The 23,807-nt window shown below is 47.4% G+C and overlaps 1 protein-coding gene across 2 annotated transcripts in view; it reads right to left on the bottom strand.

Moving 5' to 3' along the window:
- Nucleotides 1-1,414: 1,414 nt before the first annotated feature.
- SYCE2 (synaptonemal complex central element protein 2) overlaps nt 1,415-23,807 on the bottom strand; it is a 70,485-nt gene continuing 48,092 nt past the window's right edge. Inside the window, exon 4 of one of the 2 annotated variants that reach the window (XM_075859029.1) lies at nt 1,415-2,136. In XM_075859029.1, coding sequence (XP_075715144.1) covers nt 1,942-2,136 — 195 coding nt within the window. In that variant the 3' untranslated portion in view covers nt 1,415-1,941. The remainder of the gene's footprint in view (nt 2,137-23,807) is intronic. The other variant, XM_075859028.1, reaches the window with a different exon arrangement.

Below are 23,807 nucleotides of genomic sequence, written 5' to 3' on the forward strand. Positions count from 1 at the left end.
AATCCAGTTATTGTTAATGATTCTTCTTGTTTATTGTGCTGATGGAAAATGTTACTTCTGTGGACACCTAAAGTCCTGGTTCCCAAACCTTCACTCTGTTATAGTCTTTCATTCAGACTCCCACTAGTCAGTGTTGTTTTTTGGAAAATGCTTTTAGGGCTATGATCCACTTGACATCCTCATTATATATGCCCCATCAGCTCCTGCCGGTCCTGCTCAGATTTCTCCAGAGGCCACATTGGTCAGCCCATTAAAGTCGATAACCAACCATGCAGCCACCCAGAAAAAGCCAAATGGAACAGACAGGAGAAGATATGGCATGGCACTGCTGCCTCTTCATGTTAGCGATCGGTGGGGTTCACAGTGGTTAGACCCCCGCTGATCGGGCGTCGATGGCATAACAAGTCATATCAATATATTTCTTCCCAGAAAAGGGAGTTAGGATTCATTCTGATTTTGATTATAAATATAGGGATCTAACACAGACCAATAATACAGTCAAGTGAATGCAACTTAGGCTTCGTTCACATCTGCACTCAGGCTCCGAATCAATAGCGCAGTCGACGGAACCCTTGTACAACGGAGACAAACGGAAACCATTGACACCGGATCTGTCACCATTGAAATCAACCTATGGTTTCTGTTTGTGTCTGTCAGGGCTTCATTCCGACGGAAAGCTCCAACGGAACATCGGAACGGAGCCCTAGCGCAGATGTGAACGAAGCCTTAGGGCGGGTTCACACATGGCGGAATTTCACTTAAATTCCGCTGCGGACACTCCGCAGCGTTAATCCGCAGCGGAGCCGTTTCTCCATTGACTTTCACTTTAATTTAGCAGTGTTCGTTTACACGATGCGTACAATTCCGCTGCGGAGCATAGGCTGCGGAGCGGAATTTGGTGTCCGCAGCATGCTCTGTCTGTTGCGGAGCAGTGGCGGACTGGTTGCGGACTCATGGCGGAATTTCTCCATTGACTTCAATGGAGAGTCAAAATTCCGCAATGAAGTCCGCAGATCTTATGTGTGCTGCGGAGCGTATTGTTTTTACTACCATGACATTTCTTCATTCTGGCTGGACCTATGTATTTCTAGGTCTACAGCCAGACTGAGGAAGTCAATGGGGCTCCCGTAATGACGGGAGCGTTGCTAGGAGACGTCTGTAAATAGTCACTGTCCAGGGTGCTGAAAGAGTTACGCGATCGGCAGTAACTGTTTCTGCACCCGGGACAGTGACTACCGATCTCAATATACATGTATCTGTAAAAAAAAATATAAGTTCATACTTACCGAGAACTCCCTGCGTCTGTCTCCAGTCCGGCCTCCCAGGATGACGTTTCAGTGTAAGTGACGGCTGCAGCCAATCACAGGCCAAGCACAGGCTGCAGCGGTCACATGGACTGGAGCGTCATCCAGGGAGGTCGGGCCGGATGCCGAAAGAGGGACGCGTCACCAAGACAACGGGCGGTAAGTATGAATTTCTTTGACTTTCACTAGGGAAAGTGCTGTCCCTTCTCTCTATCCTGCACTGAATAGGGAGAAGAGAAGCACTTTTCCTGCAGTCCGCAGCGGCCAGTCCGCATCAATTTTCTGCACATTTTGTGCAGATCCGCTGCAGAATCTGCAACGCAGATTCTGTGCGGCATTGATGCGGACAGTTGCGGAGGAATTCCGCCATGTGTGGTCATGCCCTTACTCTGTCTAGACTGAAAATTTGTGCCTGAGAATTGATGTTCTTTATTTAAAGATTTTGAAGTGAAGGTAGTATGGTATTTGCCAATTCATTTTCATGCACATAAAACATAGAGCAATGCAAAACATAAAATAAATTGCTTAAAAGAAAATTTCCAACTTCTGGTAAGTAAAAGTCCAAAAAGCTAATGTTAAATGTAAAAGGTGAGGAGAACGTAACCTGCAGAATGTTGGCTCCTTGCTGTCTGTTGTCTCAGCTGTCGTGCTGTAAGCCCAGGTCCTTGTAGACGGTAACCACAGTCTGGCAGACTTGTTTGAGCTCAGCCTGCAGCTGCCCAATCCTTTCTATGATCTCCGTGAGCTCCTGCAGCCTGACCTGTAGTTGTGTGTTGTTCTGTTCATACATCTGGTACATTCTGTCTTCCAGACACTGAGACAGTTCCGCCACCTGGGAGAGAAAAAGTGACAGCTCGACATACACTCAAGACCCTCTCATGAAAGGTGTATACTACTATTTCCTTCCTATATGTCACAGGCCTAGTCCTGGTGACGAAATAAACATATTATATTCTGATATATAAGGTTTTTGCTTTTGCCAGCGACATGCGGTGTCTTACTTTTGGTTTTGCCAAATTAAAAAATGATCATGTGGCCGTTCCGCATCAATAAATGCCGGGAAATATAATATTGAGATGCAAATCGTGTTTTGGACTACAAAGCCTTTTTCTAACAGCTGGTGGTAAAATCCTTCTTTGCCACACGCTGTAAATCATGGCCGAGGATGTTCTGTGCGGCTTTCCTACTAATTGCTCCAGCTACCTGCATACTAGGGATTTAACGCAGTCACAATAATGTGCTGAAAGCTGATTAATATAAATATGTTGGGGAGTGAAAAACAAAAACGAATCTCTACAGAGTCATTTAGGTGGCCAAAAATCACATACACCCATGAGTAAACAATTAAATGCAGATTATTAACACCGGAACATATTACTATTTATTTTTTTATTATTTCACCATACTTTCTAAAATAACACAATTTATAGACTGTAATCTCTGATATTGTGTGAAGGCTAAATAATTAGAAATTATTACCATGACCTGCTACAGAGAAATCTTCCACCACTATGGGTTGTATATTTCCAATTTTAACAGGATTGGGTTACAGTCTTGTGTCTATGGGAATCACCACAGATTCCGGGGTAAATTGTCAATAGGCGATAAAAGTATTTGGCTTGATTTGCCTTTCTTCATTGTGTACAATTGCTACTTTAGCTGGGGAGGGACATCACGTCCTGGTACACATACATATATGCAAGCTTCATAGATCTGTATGTACGTTTATAGCCAGTACCATCTGCCCTATACACAATGACCCACATTTACTAAGACTGGTTTATCTTACACCAGTCTAAGTAAAGGAGATCGTAGAATGTATTTGCGCCAAAATTAATAAAAAAAACAAACGCCTCTTAATAAATTTGATGCATTGTGAACCCTGTCAGGAGATCAAATCTATGACTGTTATGAGCATGTGTATAATTACACAAAAATTTGCACGCAGGGGCGTAGCTAAAGGCTCATGGGCCCCGATGCAAATGTTCTAATTGCCCATCCGCCCCCCCCAACTTCTCATGGCCGGCGGCCCGCAGCTTTCAGCTGCATCGCTGGGTCTCCTAAGTGATCCAACGATGCAGCACTAGCAGCCAGGGGCGTCACTAAGGTCTTGAAACGTCAGGGGAAATAGCCCCATATTCCCCACAAAAAAATGTGTATGTAGGAGACAGCATATCTATAGCACTCTGACCCTATAGCTATGGATTGGATTAGATACAGTGGCTCAGCAGACAGTATCACACATGATAGGATTAGATATAGGTCTCAGCTCGCTGACATTGCGGCTCCAGCGCTGGACCCAGGAAAGGTAAGAATATTAATTGTTTTGCTTTTTTATGTGTTACAAATTTTTTTTGTGTGTGTGTTTTTTACAGGTTTGGTTGTTGGACTACTTCGGATTCAAGGACAACTTCAATGACAGCGTTTTTTTAATTCTCAATAAAATGGTTAATGGGGATTGTGTTTTTTTTTTTTTATTTCAATAAAATATTTTTTTCTATGTCCTATTTTTTTAAACTTTATTACTACCGCCTTCGTAATGGTCGCTGCCTGATTGACAGCAGCCATTACTAAGGCGGGGCTTAATGTTAGACATGAAGAGGCTATTACTAACCCCCATTATTACCCCGGTACCCACCACCACCAGGGGTACCGTGAATAGCCAGATACGATCCAGTACCCGACCATCTGTAGTGATGGTCGGGCACTAGGGCGGCCGCAGCCTGGTATTATTAGACTGGGAAAGCCCAAAACCAGTGGCCCTTCCCACCCTGGTAATGTCAGGCTCCTGCTGTGTTGTATCTGGCTGGTTATAAAAATGGGGGAACCCTACATTGTTCTTTCCAATTATTTATTTAAAAAAAAATAATTATGTGGCCCCCCCCCTGGCATTACCAGGGTGGGAAGAACCACTGGTTTTGGGCTTTCCCAGCCTAATAATTCGAGCCTGCAGCCATCCCAGTAGCCGACCATCACTACAGATGGTCGGGTACTGGATCGGCACCCCTGGTGGCAGTGGGTATCGGGGTAACAATGGGGGGGTTAGTGTTAGCCTCTGCACCAGTTAACACTAAGCCCCGTCTTAGTAATGGACGCTGTCAATCAGCCAGCGGCCATTATTAAGGTGGTAGTAATAAAGATGAAAAAAAATACAAAGACATGGAAAAAATATTTCATTGAAATAAAAAATAAAAAACCCTTGTTAACCATTTTATTGATAATAAAAAAAGCTGTCTTCGAAGTAGTCCTCTAATCCGACGTAGTACAACGACCGAACCTGTAAAAAAAAACACAAACACAAAAAAAAAACAAAAAACATTAGTAACACATATGGATACAGGCTAAGGCCCCATGCACACGACTGTATTTTTCCCTCGTGTAAATATGGGTCCTTTATCACACATTTTTAACCCGTATTTACGGACCCGTGTCACAATCAAGTCCAAACCCCTTAAAAGGGTCACATGATCGCTCAGACGCCATTTTCTCTGCTTCTCTTTATTCAAAAATTTAAATCCCCTGACGTCGCCTAGTAACGCTCCCGCAATTACGGGTGCACACACGTAGCCACCCGTAAAGACTTCTATGGGCCTGCCCGTGCCATAATTACGGCCTGAAATAGAACATGTTCTATATTTTTCAACGGCCCGGGCACCTTCCCGTACGCAAATGGAAGGTACCCGTGGCTAATAGAAGTATATGGGCCCGTAATTACGGGCGTTTTTACGGTCGTGTGCATGGGGCCTTAGATACAGGGCCCATGTGCATGTGTGATACAGTTTGTTGGACCCTGTATCTAAGCCTATCACAAGGTAGGCTTAGATACAGGGTCCAGCAGACAGTAATCTTATACAGTATAAGTTTACTGTCTGCTGGAGCCTTGTGTCTAAGCCTAATATGTGGTAGGCTTAAATACAGGGAACATCAGACAGGATCACACATGGGCCATGTATCTAAGCCTATCATGTGGTTATGGTAGGATGCTTAGATACAGGGCCCCAGCAGACAGTAATCTTATACAGCATAAGATTACTGTCTCCTGTGTCCCTGTATCTAAGCCTACCAGATGGTAGGCTTAAAGGGGTTGTCCAGTCCCTAAACATTGATGGCCTAGCCTTAGGATAGGCCATCAATAGCTGATGGGTCGGGGTCCGACTCCCGGGACCCCCACCAATCAGCTGTTTTGAAGGGGGTGCAGTGCTGCGCACAGCGTTGTGACGTCAGAATCTCCGCTGCGCTCCAGAACGAGGAAGGTAAGGACTGTTAGTTACTAAAGTAACAGGGGCCCGTGTAGTTTATTACATAGGCCCAAGTTACTTTTCTTGTGGTCCAGGGGGTCTCGAGCCCCCTTGGCTTCTGGGCCCGGTCGCAATTTCAACCGTTGCAACCCCTATAGTTACGTCAGTCACTGTTTGCACCATTTTCACCTATTTTTCTTCTTAAAGTTTATCTAAACCTTCAACAAACTTCCGACATGTCATAGTGACGTGTAAGAAGTTTTGATCGGTGGGGGTCCGAGCACTAAGACCCCCACCAATCGCTAGAACAAAGCAGCAGAAATGCTCGGGTGAGTGCTGAGCCACTTGGTTTCTGATCAGCTTTTTTCGGAAAGCCAATGTAGCGGTGTACGGGCCCATAGACTTTCTATGAAAAGCCATCAGAAACCAAGCGGCTCAGCGCTCCAGAGAACTTCTGCCGCTTAGTTCTAGCGATCGATGGGGTCTCAGGGCTCGGACCCACACCGATCAAAACTTATGACATGTCACTATGGCATGTCAGAAATTTGTTGAAAGTTTGATACCCTTTAGGCTACTACTATTTAGAGAGCACACAAAGTTTTCTTGTGACTTTACAAATTTAGTGAGCGGTGAGAAAAGTAACTGATTTTACCAGAAATTTCTGTCATGTCAACGCTTGCAACTTTATTTGGCGCCGATTATGCAAAAACTTGCTTAAACTGCTTTGTAAATGTGAGCCGATGTGAGCAGGATCCATTCACAGTCTGAGGGTATGTGCACACGATAACTGCATTTACGTCTGAAATTCCAGAGCTGTTTCCAGGAGAAAACAGCTCCGTAAATTTCAGACGTAATTGCATGTACTCGCGTATTGCGAGGCGTCAATTACGGCCGTAATTTGGAGCTGTTCTTCATTGGAATCAATGAAAAACGGCTCAAATTACGTCTCAAGAAGTGTCCTGCACTTCTTTTGACGAGCTGTCTTTTAAATGACAGGTCGTCGGCACAGTACGTCGGCAAACCCATTCAAATGAATGGGAAGATGTTTGCCGACGTATTGGAGCCGTATTTTCAGACGTAAATCGAGGCATAAAACGCCTCGTTTACGTCTGAAAATAGGTCGCGTGAACCCAGCCTAAAGGTATGAGGAGCTGTTTTTCATTGACTCTATAGAAAACCAGCTCCAAAAACGTCCGTAAAAAATGCGACGAAAAAGGCGAATTGCTAAAATAAAGTCTGAAAATCAGCAGCTGTTTTTCCTTGAAAACAGCTCCATATTTTCAGACGTTTTTTGCTAAGCGTGTGAACATAGCCTTATGTGTAACCTGACTTCCCAACTGCCCCATGGATTTCCACTTGGCTGATCCTTTAGGCCTTATTCACACGAACGTGTCCGATTTGCGAGTGTAAAAAACGCAGCATTTTTCTTGCGTTGCAGTTTCCGTGTGACATCCATGTACAGTGTGTGTCTGCGTTTATTTTACGCGCGTATGTCATCCGTATGTCACGCGTATTCTATGTCAGCAAAATAAACTGAAGGAGGTTTTTTTTTTCCCTCATCATGACTTAAGGTATGTTTGATGCTTTCGCTATCTACGACCTTACACCCCCCAAACCCCAATAAGAGACCACACATGAATTTTGGTGTAAAGGCCACAGCAGCCATTTATTAAACACACCTTTTTTCTGATAAAAGAGCATAACCATAAACACATCATAACTCCATGATAACATCCTGCTCTATTTCCCAACTCCAGATAAAGGATCCATGAAGGCACTTCAATCGTTAAATACCAAACTCCATCGTTTCCTTATTAGGTCTGGACCTCTTACCCTACAGCCGTTCTGCACCTGACCCGAGGGCACCAACCATGTCCAAGACCTCTCTCTCCCTTCCTGGGGACCCTGCCCATCAGGAATATATATGAGCTGGGTAACCACTCCCCAGCCCCTCCAATACTATCCCGGGTTAAACGCCCCGAGTTTTCTTCCAACAATCTCCATTGTTGCTTCTCCTTCTTACCATTACGTGCCTCCAAAGACCCCTCCTCCTACCGCCATCGCTACTGTGACAAAAAAAAATCCCCAACCGACAAATTCCCATAAACAGGAGAAAAGTACTGGGAGGGCGGGCGGGCGGGACAAAACTTTCTCCTGTTGTCCAGCGGGAAAGAGGGCTGCCTCTTCCCCGCATGGACTTATATACTTTATTCTCCACCCAACACATATAGATACATTTTGCCCCATGCCCCTTTCACATAACCCTCCAATCCCTATAAATATAGCCTAAAACATAATAGCCTAGAACATAATAGCCTAGAACTCCCAAACACCTAGTCATGCGCTTCCTTCATTACGGCTGTGCCTACATTACGCTGGGCTTACTTGACTTAAGGTATGTTTGATGCTTTCGCTATCTACGACCTTAAACCCCCCAAACCCCAATAAGAGACCACACATGAATTTTGGTGTAAAGGCCACAGCAGCCATTTATTAAACACACCTTTTTTCTGATAAAAGAGCATAACCATAAACACATCATAACTCCATGATAACATCCTGCTCTATTTCCCAACTCCAGATAAAGGATCCTTGAAGGCACTTCACTCGTTAAATACCAAACTCCATCGTTTCCTTATTAGGTCTGGACCTCTTACCCTACAGCCGTTCTGCACCTGACCCGAGGGCACCAACCATGTCCAAGACCTCTCTCTCCCTTCCATGGGACCCTGCCCATCAGGAATATATATGAGCTGGGTAACCACTCCCCAGCCCCTCCAATACTATCCCGGGTTAAACGCCCCGAGTTCTCTTCCAACAATCTCCATTGTTGCTTCTCCTTCTTACCATTACGTGCCTCCAAAGACCCCTCCTCCTACCGCCACGACAATCATGTGTGACCCCTTACACATGATTGTCCCTCCACAACTGCAGGGCTTTTTCCATGCCCTCCTTGATGTCCAGGGTCCACATATCAAGACCCACCTCGTTTAAGTGAACACCATCCGCCCTGAGGAAACCTACCTCTCTGCCCTCCAACTCCTTATGCCGCACCACAACACCGCCATTGCGTGCCACAAACCTGCCAACTACCTTGTTGACCTTTGCGCGCGCTTTATTCAGGCTATGGACGGAACGTGCCTGCCGCCACACCTTACGAGCCACAATATCCGACCATACAATCACCACTCCTGGGAAAGACGACCACAACCGCAAAAGGTCGATCTTCACATCCCTCACTAAATCCCTGGATGACCGAATGCCCAAATCATTGCCGCCAAGGTGCACCACCAAAATATCCGGCGCCCTGTCCAAACCTGCATAAAATTGTACCTCCGGTAACAGCCTACACCACAGCATGCCCCGCAGACCCAACCATCTGACCTGAACCTCTGAGTGAACCAGGCCCAACTGCCGTCCGGCCGGACGAACATCTGCACGCACACCTCCCCAGTGCACGTAGGAGTGCCCCATGATCCAAATCAAGCAGGGACCTGCACCTAAAACAACACAAAACAGCAACGTAACTACTCCATATCCACCTCCAGCACATCTCATCACCACCGCCTCAAAGCAAGTGAGGCCGCACATACAACCTATATCGGTCTGACTCCCACCTACCGATCTTCTTAACCATCGCCGGGGATAAACCCCACCGAGCTGCTTCCGTAGCTGCGCCAATTCTAAAGGAATGAGAGCTAAAACCTGCTCCACCTCTGCCAGACAACAGGATGCATTTTTTGAACACCTGTGAAAACTGGAATTTTGACAGAGACAACCCATCTGCATGAACCAGCAAAGACTCCGGCCCCTCAGGCCTCACTGCGACAAACTCCCGAAAACAGTGAACTGGGCACACCCGCGACCCTGGTAACTCATACAAACGCACCACAAAACCTCTCCCCTCCTGATCTGTCTTAGATCTACGAAGCAAACAAGAAAGGCAGGAGCCATCCAAATCCACATCCGCGAACAATAAGCCCCCTGCCACACTCTTACTGGCCGACACCAACTCCGATATCCGGAACGCCCCAAAGAAAAGGCCAGTGTAAATAGCCGCGCTTCAAATGCTGAAACACAAACCTCCCTCAACAAATCACAAATCGCTACCAACAGCTCAAATGACACCGGCTTCCTGAGATCCCTAACTGCGGAACCCCTCCTGAAACCCTTCATTGCCTGCCGGACCAGAAAGGACTTAGTCACGTCCTCCTCACCTTTCTTCTTAAACCAAAAAGCCAAGGCCGACAAACTCCGAGCAACCGTTGCCGCAGACGACCCCTCACTGTACGCCTTTCCTATAAAATACAACAAACACGCCTGCCGATCTGCAATACCCACCTGCGCATTATCCAACAACGCCTCCCATACCTGCCATGCCGCACTGTACCTCTGCCACGTAACCCCAGTAACAGACCTTTCCACGAGCGACATCGCCATTGTCACACCACCTTCCACAGATGCTCTGGACAAGGCAGGCCATGAGACTCCGCCCCCGGCGCCAGCAGACGAAACCTGTCCCACTGTTGACGAGAAAGGGAATCAGCCACAGAATTCAGCACCCCAGGAATATGCACTGCCACAAAATGCGCATTCAACATCAAACCTCTCAAAACTAAATGTCGCAATAGTCGCACGACTGGCGGAGAATTAGCTGTCTGCGCATTAACAGCCTGAACCACACCCAGATTGTCACATACGAAACGCACTCTCCGGTCCCGCAGACAATCCCCCCACAACTCCGCCGCCACCACAATCGGGAACAATTCCAGCAGAGCCAAGTTACGGACAAAACCACATTCATGCCATGTATCAGGCCAAACTCCTGCACACCACTGCCCCTGGAAATAAGCCCCAAATCCACATGCACCTGATGCATCAGTATACAGCTCCAAATCCCCACTAGACACCGGCTGATACATGAGCACCGACCGCCCATTGTAGCTCTGCAAAAACTCCCCCCACACCAACAAATCAGCTTTCAACTCCGCCGACAACCTAATGAAATGATGAGGGGAATGCACCCCTGCGGTAGCACTCGCCAACCGCCTGCAAAACACCCGCCCCATGGGCATAATCCTACAAGCAAAATTCAAATGCCCCAACAAGGATTGCAAGTCCCGCAATTGTATCTTCTTCCTGCGCAGCGCACTCGCCACCAACCCTCTCATCTCCAGCAACTTATCATCAGGCAAGCGACACTCCATATTATCTGAATCAATCATGATTCCCAAAAACTTAATGACCGTCGTGGGTCCCTCAGTTTTTTCAGGCGCCAGAGGTACCCCAAAATCCTTTGCCACTCTCTCCATAGTGTGTAGCAATCCTGCACACACATAGGTACCCGGCGGCCCGATAAACAGGAAATCATCCAGATAATGCAGCGCAGATTGCACCTGCGCCTCCCTACGGACCACCCACTCCAAAAACGTGCTAAACATCTCAAAATAAGCGCATGAAATGGAGCAGCCCATCGGGAGGCAACAATCTACAAAATATTCCTTCTGCCAATAACATCCCAGCAAACAAAAACTATCCGGATGCACCGGCAATAAACGAAAAGCGGCCTCAATGTCAGTTTTTGCTAACAGAGAGCCCTTCCCGTATTTCCGAACCCAAACAACCGCCGCATCAAAGGAAGTGTAACTGACCGCGCACAATGCCGGATCAATGCCGTCATTCACTGACTCGCCTTCCGGATAAGACAAGTGATGAATAAGGCGGAATTTATTCGCCTCCCTTTTTGGAACCAAACCTAACGGGGAAACCCGCAAATTCTGAACAGGCGGGCAGGAAAACGGACCCGCCATGCGGCCCAACGCCACCTCCTTCAGCAGCTTATCCGTAACCAGATCAGGCCGCGCCAAAGCAGACGACAAATTACGGACTACCCCATCACGTCCAGCTGACGTACAAGGAATCCGAAAACCTACTGAAAAACCTAACCACAACAACTCCGCCACTTTCTTATTTGGATACCCCCTTAAAAACGGGAGCATCCTTTCCACCCTCACCGGCGTCGCCCCTCTTCTGCTCAGCATCTCCCTGCCTGCCCTTATGCTTCTTGAAGCATCTGGACAAACCATGGGCGCCTCCGCAACCGGAGCACTCGTGCTTATATCTACAGTCTGGGCCAAACTTGCAATGCCCCTCGTTGTACTGCCAGCAACACCCCTTTCCTGAGGATCCTGACCGACCCGCTGCTGACCCCTGACCGCCGGCCGCATCCCGAAAGGGCTGCTGCCCCTGTTTTGGCGCAGACATCAGCCGCATCCACAAACTGATATCTTTGTGGTCCCATCGCAATGACGGGCGCACCGACTTCCGTTGACGAAACTGTTCGTCATACCGCAACCAAGCATTACCGCCGTATACACGATACGCCTCCCCTACCGAATCCATATAACAAAATAATGCCGAACAGTTCTCCGGCGCCTTCTCACCCACCACACTAGCCAAGATAGCGAAGGCCTGTAACCAATTCGCAAAAGTCAGAGGAATCAAGCGATACCGCCGCCGCTCCTCCTCCTCCTTCTTACTTTCATCCGGTTTCCACCGGTCCAAATTAAACTTTTCTAAAGGCAGCAAAGAAAAAATCTCAACATATTCATCTTTCCAGATCTTTTCCCTAATTTCCACCTTCAAATGCGCCCCCAGCGGGCCCTCAAAGCACACATAAACCTCGCCTTTTGCCGCATCTGCCAAACGCACATCCTCCACCACTTTCTTAACTGTACTAGCCGCCGCATCAACCGCTTTTTCCACCGCCACTACGGCACCCACAACCGGCGCCACGTCACTAACACCCGCAATCCCTGCCGCAGCCGCACCAGAAATCGCCTCGTTAGCAACTGCACTCCCTGCCGCACTAGCAGACGCCTCACTAGCAGCGCCCCATACCCTCGCTGGCGACTGCTCTACGCCTGGCACAGTTCTCATAAAATACTCCTGCATCCCTCTAAACAACAATTGCATCTGTGACATTGACAACATCCCCCCCACATCCCCCCCACACATCCCCGGCACCACATCCGTGGTAAACTCACCCGTACGTCCCTGAGGTGACCTCCCAGCGGACGCGTCCACCACTCCAGATAATCCTGGCGTCGGTCGTGACGATCCTGGGGAGTGGTGCTCCTGCACCCCACGCTCCCCGTAGCTCCGCACACTTCTGGATGATGAAGCTCCAGGCCCAGCGGAACGCGGTCCGTCCACGGTCCTGCCACCCGCTGGTGGCGCGACATATCCAGCCACGATCCTGCCACCCGCTGGTGGCGCGACATCAGCCTGACAGCCCTGCCGATCCAGTCCTTCTGCAGGGCTGTCAAACACAAATCTCCTTGTCGCCGCTTGTCTTGCAGACCGCTGCCCCCCCTCGTCCGGATGGGGCCCGGCGTCACTCACCGAAGCTGCCCGGGTCCTTCCGGTCGCTGTCGCTGTCACACGCCTCCCTGCTCCTGCAGGAGGCGATCTCGCTCCCCATCCAGAGGCCGCTCGCCTCTTCCTCTGTGTCGGTCTTGCAGTCCGGACGTCGGCATGCAGAGCTCCTCCGGCACCTGGAGCATCGGCGCCGGAGAAAGCCGTCACTTCCGGTAATGCGCGCACATCCGGTCCAGCGCGCACATCCGGTCTTGTGCGCGCATCCGGTCTTGCGCGCGCATCCGGTCCCGCCTCCACTTCCGGCGTCGTTGAGACAGGAGGGAGGAAGATGGCCGCCGCGGCCCCCCCCCCTCCTGTCACCTCCGGTCTAGCCCGCCTGATGGGATTCCTCCCAGACCTCCGCGGACCGTCGCCAGGGTGCAGCTCCGGACCAGCAGGAGGAGGAGGGTCCCTGGAGGGGCTCCCTCGGCGCCGACCAGACCGAGGTGCACCTGCAGAAGAAGGCCTCTCCTGAGGCCTGGAACGCCCGCTGCTGCGTCCCTCACTCTCCTCTCCAGCCGCTGGAACCGGAGGAAGAGCCCCGGCAATCAGCGCATCCAGCCATCCCACGCCGTGCTGCATCGCTGCATCCCGGATCCTGGCCATCGTTGTCTCCATCGCCGCTTCCATCAGGTAAGTAGAAAATATTAATATGTATATTTTTCTTTTAAATATAATAACAGGACAAAACTTTCTCCTGTTGTCCAGCGGGAAAGAGGGCTGCCTCTTCCCCGCATGGACTTATATACTTTATTCTCCACCCACCACATATAGATACATTTTGCCCCATGCCCCTTTCACATAACCCTCCAATCCCTATAAATATAGCCTAAATCATAATAGCCTAGAACATAATAGCCTAGAACTCCCAAACACCTAGTCATGCGCTTCCTTCATTACGGCTGCGCCTACATTACGCTGGGCTTAATTATCTTTAGCAACTGTTGCGTGAAAAACGCATGGCACACGGATGTGCGTCAGTGGGCTGTCCGTGATTTTCACTCACCCATTGACTTTAATGGGTGCGTGATGCGCAAAAAAACGCACAAGTATAGGACATGCAGTAAGTTTCACACAGCGGATACGCTGCGTTAAAAACACTGAATGTCTGAATGGCCCCATTGAATTGCAAAGGGCCGTGGGACGTCCGTTGTTTTAACGTGCGTAACACGGACGTCAAATACGCTCGTGTGAATAAGGCCTTATTCAAGTGGAAGATAAGAGCAGGCAAAAGTGTCCAGCAGTGGTTTATCCCAGTTTCACTCTGGTAGAAACCATGCATGCTTGGCCGATCTGGGTATGCATGTTTATGGGAGAGATAGATGTTGACAGTGCCAGGGCTACACACAGCCTGAGGGTTTGTTCACACGCTGAGTCAAAGACGTCTGAAAATACGGAGCTGTTTTCAAGGGAAAATAGCTCTTGATTTTCAGACGTTTTTAAAGCCACTCACGATTTTGGCGGCGTTTTTCGCTGCGTTTTTTACGGCTGTTTTTGGAGTTGTTTTCTTTAGAGTCTATGAAAAACGGCTCCAAAAACGTCCCAGGAAGTGACCTGCACTTCTTTTTCGCGGCCGTTTTTTGAAAAATGGTCGCGCAAAAAAACGGCCCGTCGGAACAGAATGCCGTTTTTCCCATTGAAATCAATGGACAGATGTTTGGAGGTATTCTGCTTCCAATTTTTCGGGCGTTTACAGCCCAAAAATGGCCAAAAATAGGCAGTGTCAACATATCCTTATGCTAGCACAACAGCTGCACCAGCAGCAGCTTGAGTCCGCAGGAATAGATAGAGTTGAAGCTCCTGAAACTATAAAGTGATAAAAAGGTTGTGTTTAGTCCCTGCCCTAGACTTCATACACATGAGTGTATTTAGAGTTTATTTGTTCTCCCTCTGTATCACATAGGGAATGTTCGTGAACAGGGCTACGCATATGTTCCTGTGTTTGTATATTTCCGTAGGAATTCTACATAATTTAATTCAGATGACAGCATGCTCCTTAGGCTGGATTCACACTAATGGGTATTGCGTCCGTGCGGGCCGCGTGGTTTTCACGCGCCACGCACAGACCAATACAAGTCTATGGGGCAGTACAGACAGCGCGACATGGTCAATATTTCGGCGTATTTTGCGCAACACGCACCCATTAAAGTCAATGGGTGCGTGAAAACCACGCAGGTCGCACGGAAGCACTTCCGTGCGAACTGCCTGTTTCGCGCAGCAGCTGTCAAAAGGATGAATGTAAACAGAAAAGCACCACGTGATTTTCTGTTTACAAACATCCGAATGGCGTGTCATAAATGATGGCGGCTGCGCGAAAAGCACGCAGCCGCTCATCATATGATGCTGCCTCACGGAGCAGGTAAGTGGCTTTTGCGCAGGCAAAACGCTGCGTGTTTTGCGTGCGCAAAAACGCCACACACGTCTGAATCAGCCCTTAGGATGCCAAATATCGGACTGAGTTCTCCCCTAGAACACCTGTCTTCAATGTTTGTTGAAGAAAACTCAATCCATGAAATGGATTGAGGCCTTAGGAAAAGTCTGAAAAAACTGTTTCCCATTATATTTTTTGCAAAGCCTGTGTTTGCTAGGCAGCACCCAAATAAGTTTGATTGGTTGCCAAGTTGCAGAAACCAGAGCAAGCACTAAGTTTGCTAGATCTCCATTGTCCTGTTAGGACCAGCATAACTGAGGTTGATTGACTAAGTGGCTTGTGAACAAGTGGAGTTATTAACCTCTTCCCTCTTTGGCCACTTTTGACCTTCCTGACAGAGCCTCATTCTTCAAATCTGACATGTTTCACTTTATGTGGTAATAACTTCGGAATGCTTTCACCTATCAAAGCGATTCTGAGATTGTTTTCTCGTGATACATTGGACTTTATGTTACTGGCAAAATTTGCTCGAAACATTCAGTATTCAATTATGGAAAACACCAACATTTTGTGAAAAATTACGAAAATTAGAATTTTTCTAAATTTAAATGTATCTGCTTGTAAGACAGGCAGTTATACCACACAAAATTGTTGCTAATTAACATCCCCCATATGTCTACTTTAGATTGACATCGTTTTTTTTAACATCCTTTTATTTTACAAGGCTTAGAACTTTAGCTGTAATTTCTCACATTTTCAAAAAAAAATAAAAAGGCTATTTTTACAGGGGCCAGTTCAGTTGTGAAGTGTCTTTGAGGGCCTTATATATTAGAAACCCCTAATAAGTCACCCCATTTTAAAAACTTCACCCCACAAAGTATTCAAAACAACATTTATAAAGTTTCTTAACCCTTCAGACGTTTCACAGGAAGAAATGTAGAGTTGAAATTTACAAATTTCCTTTTTTTTTCCAGAAATTCATTTTTAATCCATTTTTTTTGTAACACAGAAAGTTTTACCAGAGAAATGCAACTCAATATTTATTGTCCAGATTCTGCAGTTTTAGGAAATATCCCACATGTGGCCCTAGTGTGGTAATGTACTGAAGCACCGGCCTCAGAAGCATAAGGAGCACCTAGAGGATTTTGGGGCCTTCTTTTTATTATAATATATTTTAGGCACCATGTCAGGTTTGAAGGGCTCTTGCGGTGCCAAAACAGTGTAAATTCCCCAAAAGGGACCCTATTTGGGAAACTACTCACTTCAAGGAAATTATCTAGGGGTATAGTGAGCATTTTGACCCCACAGGTTTATTGCAGAAATTATTGGAAGTAGGCCGTAAATTTTTTCTAAGAAAATGTAGGTTTGGCTAATTTTTTTTTCATTTCCACAAGGACTAGAGGGGAAAAAATACTGCAACATTTGTAAAGCAATTTCTCCCGAGTAAAACAATATTCCATATGTGGTCATAAACTACTGTTTGTACACACGGCAGGGCTTATAAGGGATAAAGTGCTACTTGGCTTTTGGTGCTCAAATTTAGCAGGAATGGTTTGTGGAGGCCATGTCACATTTGCAAAGCCCATGAGGGACCAAAACAGTGGAAAACACACACAAGTGACCCCGTTTTGGAAACTACACTCATTGAGGAAATTATCTAGGTGTATAGTGAGCATTTTGACCACACAAGTTTTTTGCAGAAATTATTGGAATTAAGGTGTGAAAATAAAAATCTAAATTTTTTCAAAGAAAATGTAGGTTTAGCTAATTTTTTTTAATTTCCACAAGGACTAAAGGGAAAAAAGCACCACAAAATTTGTAAAGCAATTTCTCCCGAGTAAAATAATACACATGTGGTCATAAACGGCTGTTTGGACACACGGCAGGGCTTAGAAGGGAAAGACTGCGATTTGGATTTGTGTTAAAATATAGCAGGAATGGTTTTCGGAGGCAAAGCCCCTGTGGGACCAAAACAGTGGAAAACCCACAAAAGTGACCCCGTTTGGGAAACTACACCCCGCAAGGAATTTATCGAGGGGTATAGTAAGCATTTTGACCACACAGTTTTTTTTACTGACTTTAGTGGAATTAGGCCATGAAAATAAAAATCTAAGTTTGGGCACACTGTCAGGCTCAGAAGGACCGCCATTTGGCTTTTGGAGCGTAGATTTTGCTTGGTAGTAGTTTTTTTTGGGGGGGGGGGGGTTTACTGGTGTGATGGTGCATTATGTGTGGTTTATTGTGAGCCCTCAGCAGAGGAATGACTCTGTAATCAGGTACTACAGGTCGTGTATCCAGCCTATGGACAATCAGATCAGATGAGTCAGAGGTACAGTCCACAAGACATAAAGTGTTCTCATTGCCCAGTCCCCACAAGGGGTCATCAGGAGGCACCACCATCACTCAGCTAGAGTGCAGACCAGCAAACCAAGCAGATCCAATTATTATTGGCCTGAACTACCAGGTACTGTCTAAAGAGCCATTAATTGATCTACTAGTGAGTGCTAGCAAGGTGACCTCCTCACAGGTGGCGAAAGGACATGATCTGGAGACAGGGGCTCTTACCACTAAAAGCCAATGGTTGGTGTGGTACGAGGAGGAAATGGCAGCTCTGGTATCCGTTGTTACTCCGGAATATAAGTTGGAAGCTGCTCACATGGCAAAACAGAGACAAGCTGCAATGGAGGCCGAAAAGAGGGCAGAATATTACCTGGGGTGAGAACCGGAGAATCCGGGAAACTTTACGGGTTACACGGAAGGAATGCAAGCGGTTTAATGAGGAAACTGGGGATGTGGAAGGGTTTTTTCAGGACTTTGAACAGCAGTGCACCCTGCTGGATGTACCCATCTCTGATTGGATGCGTGTTTTAGTGGGGCTCCTTGAAGGGAGAGCCGCAGAATCATATCGGACCCTAGACGCACAGTGGAACCGGGACTATGACATTGTGAAACAAACTATTTTGGACTACTATGCCGTCACCCCAGACTCACATCGGGCCCAATTCCGAGACCCTCCCTGTACTGCTGGAGGTTCTTTTAGGATGTACACTACCGTTCAAAAGTTTGGGGTCACCCAGACAATTTTGGGTTTTCCATGAAAACTCACACTTATATTTATCAAATGAGTTGCAAAATGACTAGAAAATATAGTCAAGACATTGACAATGTTAGAAATAATGATTTTTATTTGAAATAATAATTTTCTCCTTCAAACTTTGATTTCGTCAAAGAATGCTCCATTTGCAGCAATTACAGCATTGCAGACCTTTGGCATTCTAGCTGTTAATTTGCTGAGGTAATCGGGAGAAATTTCACCCCATGCTTCCAGAAGCCCCTCCCACAAGTTGGATTGGCTTGATGGGCACTTCTTGCATACCATAAGGTCAAGCTGCTCCCACAACAGCTCTATGGGGTTGAGATCTGGTGACTGCGCTGGCCACTCCATTACAGATAGAATACTAGCTGCCTGCTTCTTCCCTAAATAGTTCTTGCGTAATTTGGAGGTGTGCTTTGGGTCATCGTCCTGTTGTAGGATGAAATTGGCTCCAACCAAGCGCTGTCCACAGGGTATGGCTTGGCGTTGCAAAATGGAGTGATAGCCTTCCTTATTCAAAATCCCTTTTACCTTGTACAAATCTCCCACTTTACCAGCACCAAAGCAACCCCAGACCATCACATTACCTCCACCATGCTTGACAGATGGCATCAGGCACTCTTCCAGCATCTTTTCAGTTGTTCTGTGTCTCACAAATGTTCTTCTGTGTGATCCAAACACCTCAAACTTCGATTCGTCTGTCGATAACACTTTTTTCCAATCTTCCTCTGTCCAATGTCTGTGTGCTTTTGCCCATATTAATATTTTCCTTTTATTAGCCAGTCTCAGATATGGCTTTTTCTTTGCCACTCTGCCCTGAAGGCCAGCATCCCGGAGTCGCCTCTTCACTGTAGACGTTGACACTGGCGTTTTGCGGGTACTATTTAATGAAGCTGCCAGTTGAGGACCTGTGAGGCGTCTATTTCTCAAACTAGAGACTCTAATGTACTTGTCTTGTTGCTCAGTTATGCAGCGGGGCCTCCCACTTCTCTTTCTACTCTGGTTAGAGCCTGTTTGTGCTGTCCTCTGAAGGGAGTAGTACACACCGTTGTAGGAAATCTTCAGTTTCTTGGCAATTTCTCGCATGGAATAGTCTTAATTTCTAAGAACAAGAATAGACTGTCGAGTTTCACATGAAAGCTCTCTTTTTCTAGCCATTTGGAGAGTTTAATCGAACCCACAAATGTAATGCTCCAGATTCTCAACTAGCTCAAAGGAAGATCAGTTTTAAAGCTTCTCTAAACAGCAAAACTGTTTACAGCGGTGCTAACATAATTGCACAAGGGTTTTCAAGTGTTTTCTAATCATCCATTAGCCTTCTAACACAGTTAGCAAAGACAATGTACCATTAGAACACTGAAGTGATGGTTGCTGGAAATGGGCCTCTATACACCTATGTAGATATTGCATTAAAAAACAGACGTTTGCAGCTAGAATATTCATTTACCACATTAACAATGTATAGAGTGTATTTCTGATTAATTTTATGTTATCTTCATTGAAAAAAACTGTGCTTTTCTTTCAAAAATAAGGAAATTTCTAAGTGACCCTAAACTTTTGAACGGTAGTGTATGCCCATAAAATATCCCGGGCGTGTCGAAGATGGCTGGAAGCGGAGAGTGCCTTCACTGTGGACAATATTCTGCAAGCGTTCCTGAAAGAACAGTTTTATACCAAGTGCCCCCAGGAAATACGGAAATAGGTCTGCGAACGTAAGCCACCAACATTGAATAGAGCTGCAGCCCTGGCTGATGAGGCACTTACCATCAAACCTCAGTGGAGGAGGCTGCTGGACAATAAACCTCAACCTAACCCAGCCCCTGGCCACCTCCTGTCATATACGCCCCTCAAGCCATCCGCAGGCCAATGACAACCATGCCAACCAATCCGGGGGAACACACAATTCCGACCGTGATATAGAGGGATCTCAGAAAGGAAGTGTTATGGGTGCGGTCAGCCTGGCCACTTACAGTCTAGGTGCCCCTCAAGAAATCGAAGGGAGCTCCGACCTTTTTCTCCTCCCCCTGGGCATCTTGTGCACTCTATCCTGCCTGAGGAAGAGTTACCACCACCCCCACCAGAGTGGACTACCGAACCCTGCACCACGGAGACCCCCTCTGGCGTATATGGCATGCAGCCCCTTGCGCAAAATTACCCAGAGCAAAGGCAGCACCATCTGCAGGATGTTTTGATTGATAGATACAAGGTGACTGGCTTTAGAGACACTGGGGCGTTCCTGACCGTTGCTGACCCCCATGTGGTTCGACCAGAGGCAATTCATCACGGCCCAGGAATACCAATCGCATTGGCAGGGTGTACTCGCAAATATATCCAGAAGGCTGCTGTACATTTGGATTATGGTCACGGGGAAAGACTGTGTTGGATTGGAGTTATGGGGGGACTTCCCGCGGATGTTCTCCTTGGTAATGACATTGGGGAATTACAGTGCCATTTTGTGGGAGCTGTCACCCATAACCAAGCTGCCCAAGCACAGAGAGTTTCGGAATTGACTGTGGAGCAGCCTCCAGGACCCCCAACTGAACTGGTAAGAGCTGCATCTACTGCTTCTACATTGGGAGACTTTTGGGATCGGGAAGAGTTTAGGCAAAAAATAGAAGGTAATCCAACCTTGGCAGCTATTAAACTACGGGCAGAAACTGGGCAGGAGGGAGAGAATGGGGATAGGCTCACCAGAGATAAGGGATTGTATTATCGGTTAGTAGAGGCCCGGGGTGGGGTCATCCCTGAAGTGACTACCAGCCAACTCATTGTCCCTCAAAAGTATAGGCTGCAGCTACTCCAACTGGCTCATGACATCCCCTTATTGGGTCATCAAGGTAGGAAACGGACAGAGAAAAGACTCACCCACAACTTTTACTGGCCTGGCATTTCACAATCAGTAGTTCGATACTGCCATACCTGTGATGTGTGCCAACGGATGCGACATCCAGGTGCCCGTCACAAGGTACCCATGCAATCCCTGCCAATCATTGAGGAGCCATTTCAGCGTGTAGCTGTGGATATAATAGGACCTTTGGCGCACCCCAGCAGAACAGGGAAACGGTTTATCCAGACGGTGGTGCACTATGCCACCCGGTATCCTGAGGCACTGTCCAGCATTACAGCCATGAAGGTAGCAGAGGCTCTTGTTACCATCTTTACCCGAGTAGGGTTCCCCAGTGTAATTCTATCAGATCAAGGAAATCAATTTATGTCCGACCTGGTCCATTCTCTCTGGCACGCCTGTGGCATCCGAGCCATTCGCACCACCCCATTCGCACCACCCCCAAACCAATGGACTGTGTGAACGTTTCAATGGAACCCTAAAAAATATGCTACGCGCCTTTGAAGACACTGAATGGGACTGGGAGAAATACTTGCCACATCTCCTGTTTGCCTACTGGGAGGTACCCCAAGAGTCAACCGGATTTTCCCCTTTCGAACTGCTCTATGGTCGGAAGGTCCGTGGGCCCCTGAACTTTCTAAAGGAATACTGGGAGGGAGATATCACCGACACTGGAGTGCCTGTCATTCTGTATGTTCTAGAATTTCGAGATCGCCTTACACGACTAACTACCTTGGCTAAAGAACACCTGCAACAGGCCCAGTACCGCCAGAAGACCTGGTATGATCGGAAAGCCAGGACCGGTGTGTTTATTGAAGGACAACAAGTACTCATGATTGTCGCTGTCCCTGCCAACAAGCTACAAGCAACATGGGATGATCCTTACTGAGTTATCCGAAAACTTAATGACACTAACTACGTCATTGCCATGGACCCTAGTGGCCGGCGACAAAAGACTGTCCACATCAACATGCTGAAAGTGTACCACGACCGGTCCCTGCCTGTTTTGGCCATCTGCTGTCCCCCTAGTGATAAGGAAGGAGACGACTCCCTCCCGGACCTTCTGCATCTGGTTCGAGCTGGGGGTACTCTGAACCAAGTGCCCCTAGGACTCCATCTGTCAGATATCCAAAAGGATGATATTCTCGCCTTGCTGGGACCGAGAGCTTCCGCTTTCTCCTCAGCCCCTGGACGGACAACGCTCACCAGTCACCATATGGAAACTCCAGGACAACGCCCCATCCAGCAGGCCCCCTACTGAGTTCCAGAGGCCGTTCGGCACATGATCAAGAGTGAACTGGCGGACATGAAACCACTTGGGATTATTAGGCCATCCCAGATCCACTGGGCCTCCCTTGTGGTACTGGTGCCAAAAAAGGATGGCACAACGCGATTATGCATAGATTATCGGCTCCTAAACGATGCCACCAAAAGTGACACGTACCCTATGCCCCGGATTGACGATCTACTGGATCGGCTGGCCAGTGCTCGATTTGTAACTACATTTGACTTGAGCAAGGGGTACTGGCAGATACCCCTAACAGAGGATGCCCGGGAGCGATCTGCGTTTATTACTCCCTTTGGAGTCTTGAGTTCCTGGGAATGCCTTTTGGGAAGAAAAATGCCCCAGCAACCTTCCAAAGATTGGTAGACCGGCTGCTAGAACAGTGTCAGGACTTTGCCTGAGCATACTCGGATGATATTGCCATTTTCAGCACATCATGGGAGGAAGATCTTAAACACTTGGGCATAGTGCTAGACCATATTCTTGCAGCAGGACTGACAATTCGCCCTAATAAATGCCAGTTGGGTATGGCTGAGGTGCAGTATCTGGGGCACAGAGTAGGAGGTGGGACCCTAAGACCTGAGCCTGCCAAGGTAGAAGCCATTAGCAACTGGCCAACCCCACAAACTAAGAAACAAGTACTGGCCTTTTTGGGGACCGCTAGTTACTACCGAAAATTTGTTTCTCATTTCAGTGCCCTGGCAAAGCCGCTTAATGACCTGACCCGCAAAAACATGCCAAGGATGGTGAAGTGGGCACCTGCTTGCGAGAAAGCCTTTACAGCATTAAAGAGGCTCTGTCACCAGATTTTGCAACCCCTATCTGCTATTGCAGCAGATAGGCGCTGCAATGTAGATTACAGTAACGTTTTTATTTAAAAAAAACGAGCATTTTTGGCCAAGTTATGACCATTTTAGTAGTTATGCAAATGAGGCTTGCAAAAGTCCAAGTGGGTGTGTTTAAAAGTAAAAGTCCAAGTGGGCGTGTATTAGGTGCGTACATCGGGGCGTTTTTAATACTTTTACTAGCTGGGCGCTTTGAAGAGAAGTAACATCCTCTTCTCTTCAGAACGCCCAGCTTCTGACAGTGCAGATCTGTGACGTCACTCACAGGTCCTGCATCGTGACGGCCACATCGGCACCAGAGGCTACAGTTGATTCTGCAGCAGCATCAGCGTTTGCAGGTAAGATCGACTTACCTGCAAACGCTGATGCTGCTGCAGAATCAACTGTAGCCTCTGGTGCCGATGTG

The sequence above is a fragment of the Rhinoderma darwinii genome, chromosome 3, assembly GCF_050947455.1.
Source record: "Rhinoderma darwinii isolate aRhiDar2 chromosome 3, aRhiDar2.hap1, whole genome shotgun sequence".
NCBI classification, from domain to species: domain Eukaryota; kingdom Metazoa; phylum Chordata; class Amphibia; order Anura; family Rhinodermatidae; genus Rhinoderma; species Rhinoderma darwinii.